The sequence below is a fragment of the Hemitrygon akajei genome, chromosome 14 (assembly GCF_048418815.1).
Source record: "Hemitrygon akajei chromosome 14, sHemAka1.3, whole genome shotgun sequence".
NCBI classification, from domain to species: domain Eukaryota; kingdom Metazoa; phylum Chordata; class Chondrichthyes; order Myliobatiformes; family Dasyatidae; genus Hemitrygon; species Hemitrygon akajei.
Genome location: NC_133137.1, coordinates 83,195,599 through 83,218,351, shown reverse-complemented (window position 1 = coordinate 83,218,351; position 22,753 = coordinate 83,195,599). Strand labels below are relative to the sequence as shown.

Sequence of the window (22,753 nt, the reverse complement as noted above, 5' to 3'; positions counted from 1 at the left end):
GACTGTTAATTCATTTCCATGGCTGCTACCTGACCTGCTGAGTTCCTCCAGCAATTTTGTGTGTGTTGCTTTGGATTTCTAGCATCTGCAGAATCTCGTGTTCATGAAATGTGGTTTAAAGTGTCTACAGTACAGTCCAGTGACAATTGATAGATGGTTGTGGAGGAGGGCTAACTAGAATGGTTTGTCAGATTAACTGCCTCGGGGCAGAAGCTTTTAAAGTGGCTTGAAGTTTTTGTTTTAATAGCCTTATAATGTTAGCCCATAAGATATAGGAGCAGAAGTAGACCATTTGGCTCATCGAGTCTGCTCCACCATTCAATCATTGGCTGATCCAATTCTTCCAGTCATCCCCACTCCCCTGCCTTCTCCCCATACCCTTTGATGCCCTGGCTAATCAAGCCCCTATCTATCTCTGCCTTAAATGCACCCAATGACTTGGCCTCCACAGCTGCTCGTGGCAACAAATTCCACAGATTAACCACCCTCTGACTAAAGTAATTTCTCCGCACCTCTGTTCTACATGGATGTCCTTCAATCCTGAAGTCATGCCCTCTTGTCCTAGACTCACCTACCATGGGAAATAACTTTGCCATATCTAATCTGTTCAGGCTTTTTAACATTTGGGACGTTTCTATGAGATCCCTCCCCCCCCCCCCCCCCCATAGTGTTAAACTGAACCCATTAGCACTGCTCAAAGAATGGAACATCAACAAGATTTTGGGCAGGAAAAATAGCAGAGAGATGAGGGAAACTCATGGCAAATAGGCCTGTGCTGGAGATGTGGAGAAGCAAAGCTTTGAGCAGCACCCACTGGGAGGGATTGGAAGCCCGAGAAGACATAGTTCACTCAGGTTCACCAACCGAGTGGCAAAGGCAGTAACTCGGAGCAGTTTGGAGCTTTGAGCAGCGGCCAATCAGCATTCAGAATTGATTGGCAAGAACAAGTTAAAGTAGGCAGGGCAAGTGGAGCGGCTATTGCTGGAGTTTAGTGTTAAAATGGGGATTTTGAGGCTTTAACTCTTCAAGGCGTCAGCAGGAAAAGGCAAAAAGGCTGTAGGTAGAGCCCCCCCCCCACCTCACCCCACAGTTTATTGTTCTTCACTTTTTATATTTGCTCAGTTAGAACAGTAGAAATGCCAGCGAGGATACCAGAATGCTCCCTCTTGTGGGATGTAGGAAGGCAGGGAGACCTCCAGTGTCCTTGACGACACCACCTGCAAGAATCAAATCCAGCTGCAGTTTCTAACACGCCACATTAAACATCTGAAGCTGGAACTGGATGAACTCCAGATCATTCGGGAGGCTGAGGGGTGAAAGACAGGACATGTAGAGAGGTAGATACACCCAATGTGCAGGGCACAGGAAACTGGGTGCCACTCAGGAAGAGGAAAGGGGTTAAAAACTGCCAATGCAGAGTATCCTTGTGGCCTTCCACCTCAGCAAGTATACCACTTTGGATACTGTTGAGGGAGGATGACCGAGCAGAGAAAAGTCACAGCAGTCAGGTCTTTGGCACGGAGTCTGAGCCTGCAACTCAGAAGGGAAGAGTGGGAGGAGAAGAGGTGAGCTGTGGTGATAGGGGATTTGTTTGTTAGGGGAACAAAAAGGAGGTTCCAGAAACATAGAAAACCTACAGCACAGAGCTGTGCCGAACAAGTCCTTACCTTAGAAATCACCCAGGGTTACCCATAGTCCTCTATTTTTCTGAGTTTCATGTACGTGTCCAGGAGTTTCTTAAAAGACCCTATTGTATCTACCTCCGCCATTAAATTATATTCTGTCATCATATTTGACCTACCAAAATGAACCACCTTACACTTAACTGTATTGAACTCTATCTGCCATTTCTCAGCCCAGTTTTGCATCCTATCAATGTCCTGCTGTAACTTCTGACAGCCCTCCACACTATCCACAACACCTTCAACTTTTGTGGCATCAGCAAATTTACTAACCCACCCCTCCACTTCCTCATCCAAGTCATTTATAAAAATCACGAAGAGTAGATGTCCCAGAACAGATCCCTGGGGCACAACACTGCTGACCGACCTCCATGTAGAATATGATGAATCTACAACCACTCTTTACCTTCTGTGGGCAAGCCAGTTCTGTATCCACAAAGCAAGGTTCCCTTGAATCCCATGCCTCCTTACTTTCTCAATAAGCCTTACATGGGGTACCTTGTCAAATGCCTTGTTGAAATACATATACAGTACACTACATCTACTGCTCTACCTTCATCAATGTGTTTAGTCACATCCTCAAAAAATTCAATCAGGCTCGTAAGGAATGACCTGCCTTTCACAAAGCCATGTTGACTATTCCTAATCATATTATGCTTCTCCAAATGTTCATAAATCCTGCCTCTCAGGATCCTCTCCATCAACTTACCAACCACTGAAGTAAGACTCACTGGTCTATAATTTCCTGGGCTATCCCTACTCCCTTTTTTGAATAATGGAACAATATCCTCAACCCTCCAATCCTCTGGAACTTCTCCTGTTCCCATTGATGATGCAAAAATTATCGCCAGTGCTCAGCAATCTCCTTCCTTGCCTCCTGCAGTAGCCGGGGTCCATCACGTCCGGTCCCGGTGACTTATCGAAATTAATGCTTTCCAAAAGCTCCAGCTCATCCTCTTCCTAAATATCTACATGGTTCAAGCTTTTCAGTCTGCTGTAAGTCGCGAAGATCCTTTTCCGTAGTGAATATTGAAGCAAAATACTCATTGAGTACCTCCATTATCTCCTCCGGTTCCATACATACTTTTCCACTGTCACACTTGATTGGTCCTATTCTCTCATGTCTTATCCTCTTGCTCTTCACATAACTGTAGAATGCCTTGGGATTTTCCTTAATCCTGTCCGCCATGGTCTACTCATGGCCCCTTCTGGCTCTCCTAATTTCATTCTTAAACTCCTTCCTGCTAGCCTTATAATCTTCTAGATCTTTATCATTATCTAGTTTTTTTGAACCTTTCGTAAGCTTTTCTTTTCTTCTTGACTAGATTTACAATAGCCTTTGTACACCACGGTTCCTGTACTCATCCTTTCCGTCTCATTGGAATGTACCTATGCAGAACACCACGCAAATATCCCTTGACCATTTGCCACATTTCTTCCGTTCATTTCCGAGAACATCTGTTCCCATTTATGCTTCCTAATTTCTTGCCTGATAGCCTCCTATTTCCCTTTACTCTAATTAAATGTTTTCCTAACTTGTCTGTTCCTATCCCTCTCCAATGCTATGGTAAAGGAGATACAATTGTGATCTCTATCTCCAACATGCTCTCCCACTGAGAGATCTGACACCTGACCAGGTTCATTTCGCAATACCAGATCAAGTACAGCCTCTTCTCTAGTAGGCTTATCTACATATTGTGTTAAGAAACCTTCCTGAACACACCTAACAAACTCCACCCTATCTAAACCCCAATCGATATTTGGAAAATTAAAATCTCCCACCACAACAACCTTGTAATTATTACACCTTTACAGAATCTGTCTCCCTATCTGCTCCTCAATGTCCCTGTTACTATTGGGTGGTCTACAAAAAACACTCAGAAGAGTTATTGACCCCTACCTGTTTCTAACTTCACCCACAGAGACTCCATAGATAATCCCTCCATGTCTTCCTCCTTTTCTGCAGCCGTGACACTATCTCTGATCAACAGTGCCACGCCCCCACCTCTTTTGCCTCCCTCCCTGTCCTTTCTGAAACATCTAAAGCCTGGCACTCGAAGTAACCATTCCTGCCCCTGAGCCATCCAAGTCTCTGTAATGGCCACAACATCATAGCTCCAAGTACTGATCCAAGCTCTAAGCTCATCCACTTTGTTCATAATACTCCTTACATTAAAATAGACACATCGCAAACCATTGGCCTGAGTGTGTCCCTTCTCTATCACTTGCCTATCCTCCCTCTCGCACTGTCTCCAAGCTTTCTCTATTCATGAACCAATGGCTTCTTCATCTTTCTATTCAGTTTGGTTCCCACCCCCAGCAATCCTAATTTAAACTCACCCCAACAGCTTTAGCAAACCTCCCTGCCAGAATATCAGTCCCCCTGGGATTAAAGTGCAACCTGTCCTTTTTGTACAGGTCACTCCTGCCCCAAAAGAGGTCCCAATGATCCAGAAATCTGAATCCCTGCCCCTGCTCCAATCCCTCAGCCGTCTCCCCCAAAAGCACTCAAGCAGAAGTAATTATTGTCAAGGGATATAGCCACAGGGGTGCTCTCTAGCATCTGACTCCTACCCTTCCCTTTCCTGACTGTTACCCACTTATCTGTCTCCCCAGGCCCTGGTGTGACTACCTGCCTATAGCTTCTCTCTATCACGTCCTCACTCTCCCTGACCAGGTGAAGGTCATCGAGCTGCATCTCCAGTTCCCTAACACGGTCCCTAAGAAGCTGCAGTTTGACACACCTGGTGCAGATGTGACCATCCGGGAGGCTGGGAGGCTCCCGCACTTCCCACGTCTGACACTGAGCACAGAACACCGGCCTCACAGACATACTTCCTGTCTGTATTCTAAACAGGCAACCTACCTCGCCTCGACCCATTATCGCCAAAGCCCTGTTGAGCCAAAGCCTTCCTATTCTGTCTCCCTCTATTCCGACGCCCAATCTGTAAGGTGTCTCCTTTTAAACTCTTCTTGCTGTTCTCACTGGCTGATGTCCATGCCCTTGCGCAGTCGTGCCCCAATCGAACCGCTGAAGAAATAACCGCTGTGAACGAGAACGAGATTCTCAGATGGTATGTTGCCTCCCGGTGCCAAATTCTGGGACACCTCGGATTGAGTCCTCAGTATTCTTGAGTGGGAAGGTGATCAGACAGAGGTCGTGGTCCACGTAGGTACCAATGACATAGTGATGAGGTTCTGCAAGGTGAGTTCAGGGAGGTATATGCCAAGTTGAAGGGCAGGACCTCCAGGGTTGTAATCTCAGGATTGCTACTGGTGCCATATGTTAGTGAGGCCAGAAATAAGATTATAAGATGCTAAGGAGTTGGTGTAGGAGGGAGGGCATAAGATTTTTGGATCATTGGGCTCTCTTCCAGAGAAACTGGAATTGGTATAGAAGAGATGGTTTGCACCTAACTGGAAGGGGCCCAATACCCTAGCGGGAACGTTTGTTCATATTGTACGGTGGGGCTTAAACTAGAGTTGCAGGGGTATAGGAACCAGAGTAAAAGAACAGGTAATGGAGAGGCTGTGGAGGCAGATGTTAAGATCTCAAAGTTAGGAATCAGAAAGTTGAGCACGGTGCGACTAGTGTCCTGAGATGTGTATATTTCAATGCAAGAAGTATCGTAGGAAAGGCAGATGAGCTCAGGGCATGGATCAACACCTGGAATTACGACATTGAAAATATTGGTGAGACTTTGTTGCAGAAGGGGCAGGACGGACAGCTCAATATTCTGGGGTTTTGTTGTTTCAGACGTGACAGAGCCGGAGGAATTAAAGAAGGAGCAGTGGCTTTACTAGTCAGGGAAAATGTCACAGTAGTGCTTAGTCAGGATGGACTGGAGAACTCTTCTACTGAGGTGCTATGGGTGGAACTCAGAAATAAGAAAGGTCGGACCACGTTAATGGGGCTATATTACAGACCACCCAACAGTCCGAGGAATTTAGAGGAATAAACTTTCCAGCATACAAAACCTGAAATACAACATGCCACTAAAGATTCATTTCCTGCATTCCCGTTTAGACTTCTTCCATGAAAATCTTGGCACTGTCAGTGACAAGTATGGTGAAAGGTTTCACCAGCACAGTGCGGTCATGGAGAAACGTTATCAGGGCAAATGGAATCCATCAATGCTGGCTGATTATTGTTGGATACTTAAGCAAGAAGCCTCAGACAACTGAATACAAATGAAAAGCATCAACACAACATTTTAGCTTAGTTCTATTGCAAAACATCAGCACCGTTATGCAATTAAACACATTATATTTAATAACAGTTAATTTCTTGTTTCTCCGAATTCCTACATGATACATGTAGTCTGAAATTATATTTGTGTTCAGCTTCAGGTGGCCTATCATAAACAAGAAAAAAAAATTCTGAGAAAGTAACACTTCCAAAAAAATTTGTTGTCCAGTGATATCAGTGCTTCAATTTTACGCCCTGTCATCTTTCTGCGAGATAAACATGTTGTGAGCTTCTCTGAAAGGTCATGCCACCAGGATTGCTTCGCTCAATACACATTACTCGTGAATTCTCTGAAGTACAATGATACCCCCAGATGATCCTGCAAATATAAAAATCACATTGCAGCAGGGGCAGTCATTTGGCAGGGCACTTGCCATGTTATATGGTAAAATTCTGAAGCAAAATAAAGGTTCTACCCCCATTAAACTGTGATAGAGAAACAGCTTCAAATCCCAACGCAAATTCACTCCGGAAACAATGTGAACGCGGACTACGAGGAAATAGCGCTTTCAAACAGAGGGAAACCCCTCACTTCAAATTCAATCTGGTCCCTTTCTGGGGGTGGCATGGTACCATAGCGACTAGTTTGGGGTTTGATTCCAGCTGCTGACTGCAAAGAGTTTGTATGTTCTCTCTGCGATCCCATGGCTTTCCTCCGTGTGCTCTGGTTTTCTCCCACATTCCAAAGGGTGAGTGACTTGTGGGCATGCTAGACTGGTGCCGGAAACATGGCAACACTTGCGGGCTACACAGCACAATTCTTGCTGATTTGATTTGACGCAAAGGACACACAGGTTTTGAAGTACGTGTGACAAATAAAGCTAATATATACCCTTAAATTAGAGCAGATGAATCCAGATTTTTGAAAGGAATGGGACAGGAAGAGAAAGGAGTATGGATTAAACTAATTATCTCTTATCGATCAGGATAACCATCTTAAGAAGGCAGCAAAAACAACCAGAAGTCAGCAAGTATAATGCCAGTAACAGGGCAAGAAATTTAATTTTTCAAGAAATTAATGTAAAAGAACATAGGATCAGGCCCTTCAACATGAGGTCTGCACTGACCGTGATGCAATTTTAACTACACATCATTTATAAGACCTTAAGATATAGGAGCAAAATTGGGCCATTTGACCCATCGAGTCTGCTCCACCATTTCATCATGGCTGATCCAATTCTCTGCTCAGCCCCAATCTCCTACCTAATCATATGTTTAACATGTATGAAAGAAGGTCCTCATTTCCCGTCATTAGTGAGTCCCGGAGTCAATACCTAAGATTGAAGCTTGAAGGTGGCTGGGCACAGCCCTGTTCCGTGAGTCTACAGGTCCACTGGGGAAGTCGAAGGACTGATGCCTGTGAGTCCGCAAGTCCACCGAAGCTTGTGGCCTGGAAAGGGCCCGTCCTCGGGTTAGAGGGGAGTGTGTCTGTGTGTCGCTGTGTAAAGACTGACAAACAACCGATGAGCAAAAGAAGAGAATCTGTGCAAATAAAAGAAGTTACTGTATACTGAGAAGAAGAGTTGTAAAGAGTCCTTGAAAGTGAGACAGTAGGTCAGAGTAGTGGTGATTGAAGTGTTCCATGAGTGGAGGAGGATGAGAGGTGACTTGATAAAGGTGTGTAACATGATAAATAAGAGTGGACACCCAGCAGCTATTTGTCAGAGTGGAAAGGGCAAATACGAGAGGGCATAATTTAAGGTGATTGGAGGAAAGTGTCAGAGGCTTTTCTTTTAAACACAGAGTGGTAGGTGTGTGCAACTCAATATCAGAGGTGGTGGTAAAGGCAGATACATCAGGGGCACTTAAGAGACTCTTAGATTGGCACGTGCATTTCGGGCTACGTGAGAGGGAAGAGTTAGACGGAACTTAATTGCAAGATATTCCAGGTCTGGTGAGCAGAATTGGGATAACACTGATACATTTGTGCACCAAGAGGAGTTGATCATGAGGCATCAATGGAAAGGAGTAACAGTCGACCTTTCGGGCCAGGACCCTTCAGCAGAACTAAAACGTCCTCTGTAATCTCGAAATAATCAAGTTCAGTAGTGTGACACAGGCTGTCTGTGAGGCCGGTGTTCTGTGCTCAGTGTCAGACGTGGGAAGTGCGGGAGACTAATCTGCACCTACCTTGCCTCAACCATTATCGCCAAAGCCCCATTGAGCCAAAGCCTTCCTATTCTGTCTCCCACTATTCCGGCGCACAACATTGCGGGCTGAAGGTCCTGTACTGTGCCGTATCATTCTGTGTTCTAACCAGTTTTACTATTTCTCACATGTTACAAATCTCACAGCACATACTGCAGTAACACATACCACACATGGGATGTACATTTTGAACCTGGTACTGCTGGACCCTTGCTATTTTCTGAGCCCTTGGGGTTCTTCCTGGAGTCAAGAATAGCGATAATTTATTTTAAAGTACAAACAAACATACAAATGTGAAGCAAACTAAGTAAGGAGCTGAGAAACAAGGCGGAGACGAATGAACAGCAAAGGAGGTGAAGATAAAAAGATGGTGCCTCTGAAAAAATCCATCACCTTTGTAATCGAGATAAGAGAAATTCCTTAAATAAACTAAACCAATCACTGGTTGCACAGTTACATCAGGTAGGTAATGAACTAACACTTAGCCAATGAAAAAATGAGAATGGTGATAAACTGTTAGTTTAATTGCTAGACTGTTTTCTGCTAATAGGTGGGCACGGAGCGACCACCCTCCGCCGAACATCGACAACTCCTCAGTAGAGATCATTAAGAGCACAAATTTCTTAGTGTTCACCTGGCGGAGAATCTCACCTGGTCCCTCAACACCAGCTTTAAGAAAGCCCAGCAACGTTTCTACTTTCTGCGAAGGCTGAGTAAAGTCCATCTCCCACCCCGCATCCTCATCACATTCCACAAGGGTTGTACTGAGAGCATCCTGAGCAGCTGCATCACTGTCTGGTTCGGAAATTGCACCATCTTGGATCGCAAGACCCTGCAGTGGATAGTGAAGTCAGCTGAGAAGATCATCGAGGACTCTCTTCCCGCCATTACAGACATTTACACTACACACTGCATCCACAAAGCAAACAGCATTATGAAGGACCCCACACACCCCTCATACAAAATCTTCTCCCTTCTGCAATCTGGGAAAAGACACCGAAGCATTCGGGCTCTCACAACCAGACTTTGTAACAGTTTCTTCCCCCAAGCCACCAGACTTCTCAATACCCAGAGTCTGGACTGACACCAACTTACTGCCCTCTACTGTGCCTATTGTCTTGTTTATTATTTATTGTACTGCCTGCACTGTTTTGTGCACTTTATGCAGTCCTGGGTAGGTCTATAGTCTAGTGTAGTTTTTTTGTGTTGTTTTACGTAGTTCAGTGTAGTTTTGTATTGTTTCATGTAGTACCATGGTCCTGAAAAATGTTGTCTTGTTTTTACTGTGTACTGTACCAGCAGTTATGGTCGAAATGACAATAAAAAGTGACTTCACTTGACTTGAGGTGAAGCGAACCATACATACTGTGAAAGATACACGAGTTTGTTAAAAAGTACAAATGGTTAAACATCAGTATCTTGTAAAAGTATTAAAAAAATCAGTGGTTTCCAACTGTACATATAGCACTTGAACATGTGCCTGGTGTTAATTCAGAATAAAGTCTAGTATGTTTCATTGAGTTAACAGGTTCACAACAACAATATTGTTGACACTTGTGGCAGTGTTTATACTCAATAACATTTGATACAACCTCCACAGGAAGGCCTGATGTGGCAAGATTTAATCTTGAATATGTTTGCATTTCAATGCAGTCAACAGTGATTGCACAGCTCCGTCATTGGTAGGGTTTCTTCACCTTTTTGTGCGAGGGTGATGACTCAGAACAGGGTTTGAACAATGATGCAGAGCATCAAAGAAAGTCATGGAGAAGAGGGCACATCCTAGGTGATTGGGTTCTTAATAATAAGCATCGCCTTTCTGCTCCTTGAAGATGTCTTGGGTACTGCAGAGGTTAGTACCCAAGATGGAGCTGACTAATTCTACAACTTTTTGTAGCTTCTTTCAGTCTTGTTCAATAGCACTGCCCCCCCCCCCCATACCAGACAGTGATGCAGCCTGTTAGAAAGCTCTCCACAGTACATCTATAGAAGTTCTTGAGCGTTTCAGCTGACAAACCAAATCTCTTCAAACTCCTAATGAAATATAGCCACTGTCTTGCCTTCTTTATAGCTTCATCGGTATCTTGGGACCAGGTTAGATCCTCTGAGATGTTGACACTCAGGAACCTGAAATTGCTCACTCTCTCCACTTCTGGTCCCTCTATGAGGATTGGTTTCTGTTCCCTCTTCTTACCCTTCCTGAAGTCCACTATCAGCTTTTTCATTTTACCGACAATGAGTGCAAGGTTGTTGCTGTGACACCACTCGACTAGCTGGTAGATCTTGCTCCTGTATGCCCTCTCATCTCCATCTGAGATTCTACCAACAATGGTTGTATCATCAGCAAATTTATAGATGGTATTTGAGCTATGCCTAGTCACACAGTCATAGATATAGAGAAACTAGAGCAGTGGGCTAAGCACTCATGGCTGAGGTGCGCCAGTCATCAGCGAGGAGGAGATATTATCACCAATCTGCACAGATTATGGTCATCCAGTTTAGAAGTTGAGGATCCAATTGCAGAGGGAGGTACAGAGGCCCAGGTTCTGTAGCTTATCAATCAGGGCCATGGGAATGAGGGTGTTAAACACAGCTATAGCCAACGAACTGCTTCCTGACATAGGTGTTTGTGTTGTCCAGGTGTTCCAAGACCGTGTGAAGAGTCATTGAGATTGCGGCTGCTGTAGACCTATTGTGGTGATCGACAAATTGCAGTGAGTCCATGTCCTTGCTGAGGTAGGAGTTCATTTTAGCCAAGACCAACCTCTCAAAGCATTTCATCACCGTAGATGTGAGTGCTACTGGATGATAGTCATTAAGGCAGCTCACACTACTCTTCTTAGGCACTGGTATAATTGTTGCCTTTTTGAACCAGGTGGGAACTTCTAACCGTAGCAATGAGAGGCTGAAACTGTCCTTGAATACTCCCGCCAGCTGGTTGGCACAGGCTTTCAGAACCTTATCAGATACTGCATCGAGGCCTGCCACCTTGCGAAGGTTCATCCTCCCGAAAGACAGCCTAACATCAGTCTCCGAGACAGAGATCACAGGTTCACCGGATGTAGCAGGGATCTTCACAGCTGTAGTTATATTCTCCCTTTCAAAGCGGGTATAGAAGGTTTTGAATTTGAATGGTAGTGAAGCAATGCTGCCACTCATGCTATTGGGTTTCGCTTTGTAGAAAGTAATGTCTTGCAAACCCTGCCAGAGTTGTTGCACATCCGATGTCGCCCCCAACCTCACTTGGAATAGCCCTCTGCAAGTCATACCTGGTTTCCTCTTACAGACCTGGGTCACCAGACTTAAATGCCACAGATCTAGCTGTCAGCAGACAACGTACCTCCTGCTTCATCTATGGCTTTTGCTTTGGGAATGTACAGTAAGTCTTTAGGCGCACACACTCATCCACACAGGTTTTACACAACTGTAGTATACTCATCCAGATTCAAAGATGAGTCCCTGAATGCAGACCAGTCCACCAATTCAAAGCAGTCCTGTAGGCACTCCTGTGCTTCCCTTGTCCATACCTTCTTGGTCCTCACTACTGGTGCTGCAGTCTTAGTCTCTGCCTGTAGCCAGGGAGTAGAAATACAGCCAGGTGATCAGACATTCTGAAGTGAGGGCATGGAACAGCACGGTAGGCATTCTTTTTGGTGGTGTAGCAGTGGTCCAGTGTGTTGCTTCCTTTGGTACTACAAGTGATTTGTTGATGACAATTATTTAGTAACTTTTTCAAGCTGGCCTGGTTAAAATCCCCCAAAATGATGGTGAAGGAGTCAGGGTGTGCGGTTTTGTACATGTTGATCCCATTGCTCAGATCATCTGGAACCCGTTTGACATTGGCCTGAGGTGGAATGCAAACCACTTCCAAAATGATCGCAGTAATCTCCCACGGCAGGTAAAATGGACAGAACTTAGTTGCAAGATATTCCAGGTCTGGTGAGCAGAATTGGGATAACACTGATACATTTGTGCACCAAGAGGAGTTGATCATGAGACATCTGTGGAAAGGAGTAACAGTCGACCTTTCGGGCCAGGACTGAAATGTCGTCTGTAATCTTGAAATAATCAAGTTCAGTAGTGTGACACAGGCTTGAGATAAACTTCTAGAAACGACTGTATCAACTATACGATTACTGAATATTCATTGAACATTTACACACATACCCATGCTAAAATTATATGCAAGCACAGAAAAGTCAAACTACAACAAAAATACACTCTAAGGCTATAAGACACAGGAGCAAAATTAGGCCATTCAGTCCTTTGAGTCTGCTCCACCATTCCTTCATGGCTGATTTATTATCCCTCTCAGCCCCGTACTCCTGCCTTCTACCCGTAACCTTTGAAGCCCTGACTAATCAAGACCCTAATAAAAGCAAACCAACATCATACATTATTGGGTGGTTTGTGGTTTGTATGGATTCAGAGGGCTGTAGGATTCATTTCCATGTCTTGTGACTCTCTATAACTATAGAAATCATAAACCCCCTAACTTTCTGTACAAAGTATATTCTTAATTTATATAGCACCCATCATAGCAACCCAAACATTGAAAACAGTTAAGCACTTCAGTGTAGCAAATGTCCTAACAGAGAAATTCGGGTCAACTTGAGCACTGTATCTCCCACAAATTACAACACAACAGCAATAACCTGCTTTTTAACAATGTTAAATTCAAGTTCAAGTTTATTGTCATCTGACTGTGCATATACAGGCAGTCCTCGGATTACAAACAAGTTCTGTTCCTGAGTCTGTCTTTAAGTCAGATTTGTATGTAAGTTGGAACAGGTACATCTGGTATTATTTAGCGTCAGTTAGTCAAACATTTGTCTTAGTATATGGTATATATTTTACCTTTCTATGCATATAAAACACTTGAGACATATGTATTTCAATAATTAAACCACTGCGTTGCTTAGTAATAATTGTAGCTTTCGGGGCTGGGCCTTTCACATGCTCCATTATTCTCACCTTATCCTTTAAAATTGTTCCGATCGTTGACCGACTGTAGCCTAATGCTTTTCCAGCGACCGATGGCATCTCACCTCTTTCTGATCGCTTTATTATCAATCGTGATCGTTTTTCATCAACGGAACAGAAACACTGCGGATTCAGCAGCAGCCATGGGCGGCAAGTCCTGACCTGAGCTCCCCTGGGTCCTAAAGTCCACCGCACTGAGACAGGTTAAATGGGACAAGTGGGTCTGTGCTGACTGGAAAAGTGGAGGGGGGGGGGGCTCAGGGTGAATCTTGCTAAGAAAAATTTAAGCCAAATACAAAGTTACACACTCAACACAGTGTTAACGGCAATGACTTAAAATGGCGGACGGCGTCGTGGTCCGACTTAAAATGGTGGACAGTGTTTTCCTTCCTCGGTTCATAAGTACAAGTTGTTCGTAAGTCAGACGTTTGTAACTTGGGGACTGCCCGTATACAACCAAATGAAACAACATTCCTTGGGATCATGGTGCACCCACAAAACATATAGCACACACAACATATAAAACAATATGACAAATGAGTAAATAAAATATAATTCAAAATGCATGTAGTGTGCAGCACACTTAAAACTATAATCTATACATTATTGCCCTTGGCACTGGGATAATCTTAAATTTTGAAATATTAACACAATTAACAATTAAGTTCACTTGACATAGTTGATGGTTTAATTGTAAAAGGCTGCAAACCCTCCGAGATGTACACACAAAATGCTGGAGGAGTCAGCAGGCCAGGCAATAACTGTGGAAAAAAGTAAGCAACCAATATTTTGGGCCGAGGCCCTTCATCAGGACAGAAGATTTGAACTTCTTCAGGGTAGGCATCCCTGGAAGAGACCTTTCAGTGAATCACAAACGAGAAAATCTGCAGATTCTAGAAATCAAAGTAATACATACAAAATGCTGGAGGAACTCAGCAGACCAGGCCACAGCTTTGGAAAAGAGTAAACAGTTGACATTTTGGGCAGAGACCCTTTATCAGGCCTGCTGAGTTCCTCCAGTATTTTGTGTGTGTAACTTTGATTGTCAGCATCTGCAGATTTTCTCTTGTTTGTAAACTCTCTGACCTGCACCACTTGTTAAATTTGCATTTAATTTCATGTAGAGACTTGAACCAACATTTCTTGTTAGAGGGTGTGCCATATTTTCTGTAATCTTCAGGGGTTGAAAATCTAAGGATGTTATTATTAATGGTTTCTTCCCCCAAGCTATCAGACTCCTCAATACCCGAAGCCTGGACTGACACCTTGCCCTACTGTCCTGTTTATTATTTATTGTAATGCCTGCACTGTTTTTGTGCACTTTATGCAGTCCAGTGTAGGTCTGTAGTCTAGTATAGCTTTCTCTGTGTTTTTATTACGTAGTTCAATCTAGTTTTTTGTACTGTGTCATGTAGCACCATGGTCCAGAAAAACGTTGTCTTATTTTTACTATGTACTGTACCAGCAGTTATGGTCGAAATGACAATAAAAGTTGACTTCACTTGACTTGACTTGACTTGGTTGTGGCTTCTCTATACATCACAGTATCCCTTTACAAGCCATTACCTCTGGCAACCAACCATCCATTCCTGTTGAGGAATACACAATGGGCAGTACCCAATGAAGATTGTACCTCTGCTCCAGCGGCAAGCAGCAACTGTAGACACTGGAGTTGACCCCGGAGGCTTGCCTCATGCAGTGGGGTTATGGAGTCCACAGTAACCACATTCACACAGGCCCCACTTTCAATTAATTGCTTCAGCTTAAACACGTGGCCTTCTTTGACTGCTTCATGTATTGGTGTACGGTCAGCCCAGAAACCTAAAAAAAGACACATGCAAAATTACTACTTAAATAAAAATCGCAGGGATTTTCCCTTGTTCCATAAATTTTCATGTAATATCCCGAGTTTTGGTGTTCCCTTGATTGTCTTCTTTTTACAGACAACAAGATAAAGAAGGTATTTCTAGCAATGACAACTCATTAAAATGAATTACATTTCCGTTTATCTTTGGGTTATAGACAATAAACTCAAGGCTCGGATCGATTGTCCTAATTGTTCCCTGTGAGGGGGAAATCTGGCCACACATTCCAGAGCATTACAGGTCTGTAGTTACATGCAGGACAAAATCAAGTGGGAATGACAATTTCCATTGAAAGATCATAAGATATAGGAGCAGAAGCAGGCCATTCAGCCTATCAAATCTGCTCCACCATTCAATCATGGGCTGATCCAATTCTTCCAGTCATCTCCACTCCCCTGCTTTCACCCTATACCCTTTGATGCCCTGGATAATCAAGAACCTATCTATATCTGCCTTAAATACACCCAATGACTTGGCCTCCACAGCTGCCTGTGGCAATAAATTCCACAGACTTACCACTCTCTGATTGAAGTAATTTTTCCGCATCTCAGTTCTAAAAGGATGTCCTTCAATCCTGAAGTCGTACCCTCTTGTCCTAGAATTCCCTACCATGGGAAATAACTTTGCCATATCTAATCTGTTCCAGCCTTTTAACATTCGGAATGTTTCTATGCGATCCCCTCCTCATTCTCCTGAACTCCAGGGAATACAGCCCAAGAGCTGCCAGACGTTCCTCATACGGTAACCCTTTCATTCCTGGAATCATTCTTGTGAATCTTCTCTGAACCCTCTCTAATGTCAGTATATCCTTTCTAAAATAAGGAGCCCAAAACTGCACACAATACTCCAAGTGTGGTCTCATGAGTGCCTTATAGAGCCTCAACATCACATCCCTGCTGTTATATTCTATACCTCTAGAAATGAATGCCAACATTGCACTCGCCTTCTTCACCACCGACTCAACCTGGAGGTTAACCTTTAGGGCATCTTGCACAAGGATTCCCAAGTCCCTTTGCATCTTTGCATTTTGAATTCTCTCCCCATCTAAATAATAGTCTGCTCATTTATTTCTTTCACCAAAGTGCATGATCAAACACTTTCCAACATTGTATTTCATTTGCCACTTCTTTGCCCATTCCCCTAAACTATCTAAGTCTCTCTGCAGGCTCTCTGTTTCCTCAACACTACCCACTCCTACACCTATCTTTGTATCATCTGCAAATTTAACCACAAATCCATTAATACCATAGTCCAAATCATTGACATACATCGTAAAAAGCAACAGTCCCAACACTGACCCCTGTGGAACTCCACTGGTAACCAGCAGCCAGCCAGAATAGGATCCCTTTATTTCCACTCTCTGTTTTCTGCTGACCAGCCAATGCTCCACCCACACTAGTAACTTCCCTGTAATTCCATAGGCTCTTATCTTGCTAAGATAAGAGTGAGCCAGCCACAAAAAAACAGATGGAGGAACTTAACAGGTCAGGCAGCATCTATGGAGGGGAATAAATGGCCAACATTTCAGGTTGAGGGTCTCATCAGGAAAGGAAGGACATAGATGAAGTGCCTTAGCCTGAAACATTGACTGTTCATTCCCCTCCATAAATGCAGCCTGACCTGCTGAGTTCCTCCAGTATTTTGTGTGTGAGCGATTAGATTAAGACCGTAAGATGTAAGAATTTTTTATCTCTGTATACACATGACTGCGTCGCCACCCACAGCTCCAATCTGCTAATTAAATTTGCTGAAGACACTACATTGATTGGCCTTATCTCAAATAGTAACAAGGCAGCCTACAGAGAAGAAGTTATCACTCTGACACAGTGGTGTCAAGAAAACAACTTCTCCCTCAATGTCGCAAAAACAAAGGAGCTGGTTGTGGACTACAGGAGGAATGGAGACAGGCTAACCCCTATTGACATCAATGGATCTGGGGTTGAAAGGGTGAACAGCTTTAAGTTCCTCGGCATAAACATCACCAACGATCTCATGTGGTCTGTACATACCAGCTGTGTGGTGAAAAAGGCACAACAGCGCCTCTTTCACCTCAGGTGGTTGAAGAAGTTTGGTATGGGCCCCCAAATCCCAAGAACTTTCTGTAGGGGGTATAATTGAGAGCATCCTGACTGGCTATTTCTCTGCTGGTACGGGAACTGTACTTCCCTCAATCACAGGGCTCTGCAGAGAGTGGTGTGGATAGCCCAGTGGATCTGCCGATGCGAATTTCCCACTATTCAGGACATTTACAGAACTAGGTGCGTAAAAAGGGGCTGAAGGATCATTAGGTCACCCCAACCACAAACTGTTCCAGCTGCTACCATCTAGGAAACAGTACCACAGCATAAAAGCCAGGACCAACAGGCTCTGGGACAGCTTCTTCCAGCAAACCATCAGACCACCTAATTCACGCTGATACAATTGTATTTCTATGTTATATTGACTGTCCTGTTGTACATACTATTTATTACAAATTACTATAAATTGCACATTTAGACGGAGATGTAACGTAAAGATTTTAACTCTTCATGTATGTTAAGGATGTAAGAAATAAAGTCAATTCCAACTCAACAGAATTAGGCCATTTGGCCCATCGAGTCTGCTCTGCCATTTCACCATGGCGGATCCATTTTTCCTCTCAGCCCCAATCTCCGGTCTTCCCCACCCCCAGATCCCTTTATGCCCTGACCAGCCAAGATTTTATCAACTTCTGCCTCAAACATACATACAGACCTGGCCTCCACAGGTGCCTGTGGCAAAGAATTCCACAGATTCACCACACTCTGGCTAAAGAAATTCCTCCTCACTCTGTTCTAAATGGACGTCCCTCTACTCTAATGGCTGATTTATACTTGTGCGTCACATCTACGCCGTAGGTATCGCGTACCCTATGCCGTAGGGTGACGTGCACCTCTCCAGAAAAGTTACTCACACGTTGTGGTGACGCAGACCCCAACTGTGATTGGTCTGCTTGGTAGCATCGCATTTCCTCCTACGCATTTCCGGTTGCTTCTTCTCCGCCACGTCTGTAGGCTGTGCGTACACCGATATGAAATAGATCAACCAAATCGTCAAATCTTCCTGCCGACATGTGAAAATGTTTGAAGTGCATTTCCTCGTCCATGTCTCTCACGAAGAAACTCAACACAGTGGCATAGAAACCCCACCGCCAACTAGCGTTTTGGTGCACACCAACGCATGCTTGCTATGGCGTACAACGACGCAGAAGTGAAAATCGGGGCTACAGCATAGCCCGTATGCACAAGTATTAGTCAGCCGTAAGGCTATGTCCTCTGGTGTTAGACACTCCCACCATAGGAAACATCCTCTCCACATCCACTCTGTCAAGGACTTTCACCATTTGATAGATTTCAATTAGGTCACCCTTCATTCTTCTGAATTTCAGAGCCATCAAGTGCTTTTTATACGCTTGTCATATGAATCCTGGAAGAATTTTCGTGAACTTCCTTTGATCACTTTTCAGTTTCAGCTCACAATACTCCAAATGAGGCCTCACTAGTGCTTTATAAAGTCTCAACATTACATCCTTGCTTTTATATTCTACTCCTCTTGAAATGAATGCTAACATCACATTTGCCTTCCTCCCCACAGACTCAACCTGCAAATTAACCTTCAGGGAATCCTGCACAAGGACTCCTAAGTCCCTTTGCACCTCATATTTTTTTTTCAATTTAGAAAATAGTCAACCCTTTCATTTTTTCAACCAAAGTACATGACCATACACTTACCAACACTGTATTCCATTTGCCACTTATTTGCCCATTCTACTAATCTGCCCAAGTCCTTCTGTAGCCTCCCTACTTCCTCAAAACTACCTGCCCCTCCACCTACCTTCGTAACAAAGCTGTCAATTCCATCTTCCAAGTCATTGACATATAACACCAAAAGAATCAGTCCCAACACAGTCACTGGCAGCTAAGCAGAAAAGGCTTCCTTTACTCTCACTCTTTGCCTCCTGCTAATCAGCCGCTGCTTTATCCATGCTAGTATCTTTCCTTTGACTTTATTTGTTACACGCACATCGAAACATATCGTGAAATATGCCATTTGCTTCAAATCAAACAGTGAGGAGTGTGCTGGGGCAGCCCGCAGGTGTTGCTGTGCTTCCACTGTCAACATAGCACGCCCACAAATTCCTAACTCTGACCCATATGTTTTAGGAATGTGGGAGGAAACAGGGGCACCTGGAGGAAACCCACATGGAAAGAACGTACAAACTCCTTATAGGCAGCAGTGGGAATTGAATGTGCTGAGTTATCTGCTCATTCATCACAGCCCAAATGCTACGCATCTCTTCCAATTTCCTTGTCTTGGGGGCTGTAGCTAGCTCCCACCTGCTGAGTATTTCCAGCGTTCTCTGAGTTTATTTTAGATTTTCAGCATCTGCAGGTTTTTCTTTATTTCCAGCTATTCAAAATAAATTCATGCTCTGTGTTACTTCCAGCCTCAGCTTTCTTCCATCCAACGAGAAATTTGCCAGGACTAGGGGGCTGGAGTTATGGAGAGAGATTGGGGAGGCACGGTCTTTATTCCATTGCATACAGAAGAATGAGGAGTGACCTTATAAAAAAAGTTTAAAATTATGACAGACGTACTTCACAAAGAGGCTGGTGAGTATATGGAATGGGCAGTCAGAAAAGTGTTTAAGGCAGGTACAGTAGTATCATTTAAGAAGCACTTGGATAGATAGTTAGCACAACAGTAGTGTACCATTTAGCGTAATGCTATTACGGCTTGGGGCCTTCCAAAGTTCAGAGTTCAATTCTGGCACCATTCTGAAAGGAACCTCTGTATGTCCTCCCCATGGAATGTGTGGGATTTCCTCCAGTCCAAGGACGTGGCAGGTAGCTTAATTGTCCATTGCAAACTGTCACAAGATTAGGCGAGGGTTAATTGGGTTTGCCGGTGTTTGCTGGGGTGAGTGCGGTTCAAAGGGCTGGAAAGGCCAACAGCGTGCTAAAATAAAACAAAAATAACCGTCAACACAATGAAAGATGGGGGCACCATCATTTATGCTTCTGTTGCTGTCGCACACTAATCTTACTCAGAACAGTGTTAAGATCCCATGAACTATTTGCAGCAACAATGTAAGTTAATATGATCAATGTGCTAATAAGAAAAACAGTAATAGCACAAGTCAGTCCCTCATCAATGCCCTGACCACATCTTCAGGCTGAACTAGCCCTCACAACTATCAAAGAGCTTAAATGTTCGGGAATTTCTGACATTTAAAATTAAATATATCATTACAAAATGGAAAGATTTTCATTACTTATTATAATGATTAAAATTAAATACTGTTAAATTAGTCAAAGGTATTTTTAAAACAAAGCATTCTCCTTTACACTTGTCTACTGGAAATGACATTAAACATTCTTGCACTGAACTTCTTGATTTTCTTGAAGACAAACAGAACAGAAAGTTAAAAATCACTGAGAGGGTAAGAGAAAGTGGAGAATAAAAATCAATAGAAAGTGAAACTAAAAGACAGAAAGTGAAAAAAGGCAGGGGATTATGAGGAAACCAGATGCATAGTTTCAATGACTGGTAATAAAGAAACCAACCAGACTCCATTTCATGGAGTGCAGTGTTAGCATGCTTCATTTGAGCAAAATTATATTTATTTAAATTTTATGTCGCTATAGCACAAATTGATGTACAATTCTCCCTTAAATCCAGAAATTAATATAAAATGAGCCTTTTTAAAAACTTTTCACACATTCTCCCTCTGATTACCTGGATATCCTCTGGATGCTCCAGTTTCTGCTCTGATCAAAGACCTGCAAACTATTTTATTTCCACTACACTAGCTGCAGTCTGGTCACCAAATAACTCAGGTCGCTAAACAGACTTGGAGAAACCACTGTCATCTGATTGTAATCCGATTCAGAGTTTAAGTCCAGTATTATCTCCATCAAGACATCAGCTGCTTACTGTTGCCCATTCTGCACCTTATCAATGTCCTTCTCTATGCCCTTGTTTCCTCCGGTTTCCATTTGCCTCTAACCAACCCGGCATCAGATTCCAGAAACCAATTTCCCATGTGTCCAGGAACCTCCATTCACTAATGACCCATCCTCCTTGATCTACAACGGCCGTTGATTCACCGATACCTCAAACTTAATAGGAAAATCACCTCTCTGTGCCCTTTCATAACACCATCCATCTCTACATCCAGGAGTTCTGCAGGCCCCCAAATTCTGCATCCCCGCTTTCCTTCTCTCCATTCACCTCTCTGGTCTTCAGACCACTGTCAGAAACTCGCGCTGACCACCCATCCTTCTAATCGCGCTTTGGACCACCAGGCTAGGCTGCTGGACGTGAGTCTGCCGGTCTGATCACCCTCCTGAGCTCAGCGTTCGGGCGCGCTGTCCAAATGCAAGTCAATGCTACTCCAACGTGTGGGTGAAGCGGCTCAAAAGAGAACATATCGGCGGCCAGCTCCCCCCGCGGTACTCACTGATTTCTCCTATGCCCCTCTGCAGCAGGAAATCGCTGCTCCTGTCAATTGCGCTGTCCATGGCCGCTCACATCAGCTGACTCCCGTCACGTGAGCCGGGCCGGGCCGGGCCGGACCGGACGCCAGGAGCTGCCGCGAATCCGGATGCCGGAGCGAGCCCGGACAGGAACAAACAGCCGAGCCAGTGGTTCGGCGCCCGCGCATGCGCGGACCCGCGGAAGTGAAGTAAAACTGCATTCAATAAAGTTCACGCCGGCGCTACTAAAGGAGGTCGGGTTTACATTTACAGATAAAATGATCTACTGTCAAAGATCCTGCTCCCTGCGGCAGTACAAGCACAGGTTGCGAAACCACACAGCGCCTGTGGGAGCCGTCCGAGGTTTGGAAGAATGCCAAAGGGGGCCTCGGCATGTTCTTTCGCAATCGGCCCTTTCTTCATCCCAAACCGGAAGACATTGTACTAAAGCTAGTCATCACCGTCCATTTTAGTTACGGAAATATCACGCAGATCCTGCCGTGATAGGCCCCGTCCCACTGAGTCTGCGCCGTTTATCAAGCGACCCGAAGACAGATGAGCAGGAGTAGCCCTTTCGGCCCATCGAGTCTGCGCCGCCATTTCAGCGTAGCTGATCCATTTTCCCTCTCAACCCCATTCTTCTACCTTCTCCCTGTAACTTCTCACGTCCTGACTAATCACGAACTTATCAAAGTCTGCCTTAAATACAGCCAATGTGTTAGTCTCCTATGGCAACAAATTCCACAGATTCATCACCCTCGGCTAAAACAATACCTCCTTATCTCCTTTCTAAATGGCTATGCCCTCTATCCTAGACTCTCCTGCGACAGGAAACGTCCTTTCCACACACTCTTTCTAGGCCAGTTTTTAATGATAATTTTACCCTGACCCACTTCATTCTCACGTTCCCATCAACTACTCCCACTTTCTACTGGTCATTACACATCAGGGAAAGTTTTCAGTGACCAACTGTATTAGGATGCGGGTAGAAACCTACACAATTGCAGGGAGAACATGCAAACTCCACACAGCAAGCACTGCCAGGATTGAAACAGGATTGCCAGACCCTCATTATGATTTTGCACTTTATTGTTTAAATGCACTGCACGTTCTCTGTAGCCATTACACTTTATTCAAAGGTACATTAATGTCAGAGAAATGTATACAATATACACCCTGAAATGCTTTTTCTTCACGACCATCCACGTTGTTAGTCTGTATTATATATTGCCTTGTACTACATCACTGCACTGTGTAATAATTTGATCTGAATGAACAGTATGCAGGACAAGCTTTTCACTTATTGTATGTGTGACAATAATAAACCAA

At 44.0% G+C, this 22,753-nt stretch overlaps 1 protein-coding gene across 3 annotated transcripts in view; it reads right to left on the bottom strand.

The window, feature by feature from the left end:
* The window catches only part of LOC140738743 (ankyrin repeat and SOCS box protein 13-like), a 37,964-nt gene extending 15,947 nt beyond the window's left edge, over positions 1–22,017 (bottom strand). Inside the window, exons 1-3 of one of the 3 annotated variants that reach the window (XM_073066486.1) lie at positions 21,409–22,017; positions 19,659–19,904; positions 14,696–14,883 (exon numbers count right to left, since the gene is read on the bottom strand). In XM_073066486.1, the coding sequence (XP_072922587.1) occupies positions 14,696–14,883; positions 19,659–19,722 (252 nt within the window). In that variant the 5' untranslated portion in view covers positions 19,723–19,904; positions 21,409–22,017. Of the gene's footprint in view, positions 1–14,695; positions 14,884–17,859; positions 17,961–19,658; positions 19,905–21,408 lie in introns of all 3 variants that reach the window. The other 2 variants (XM_073066488.1, XM_073066487.1) reach the window with 2 other exon arrangements.
* Between the last annotated feature and the right edge of the window lie 736 nt (positions 22,018–22,753).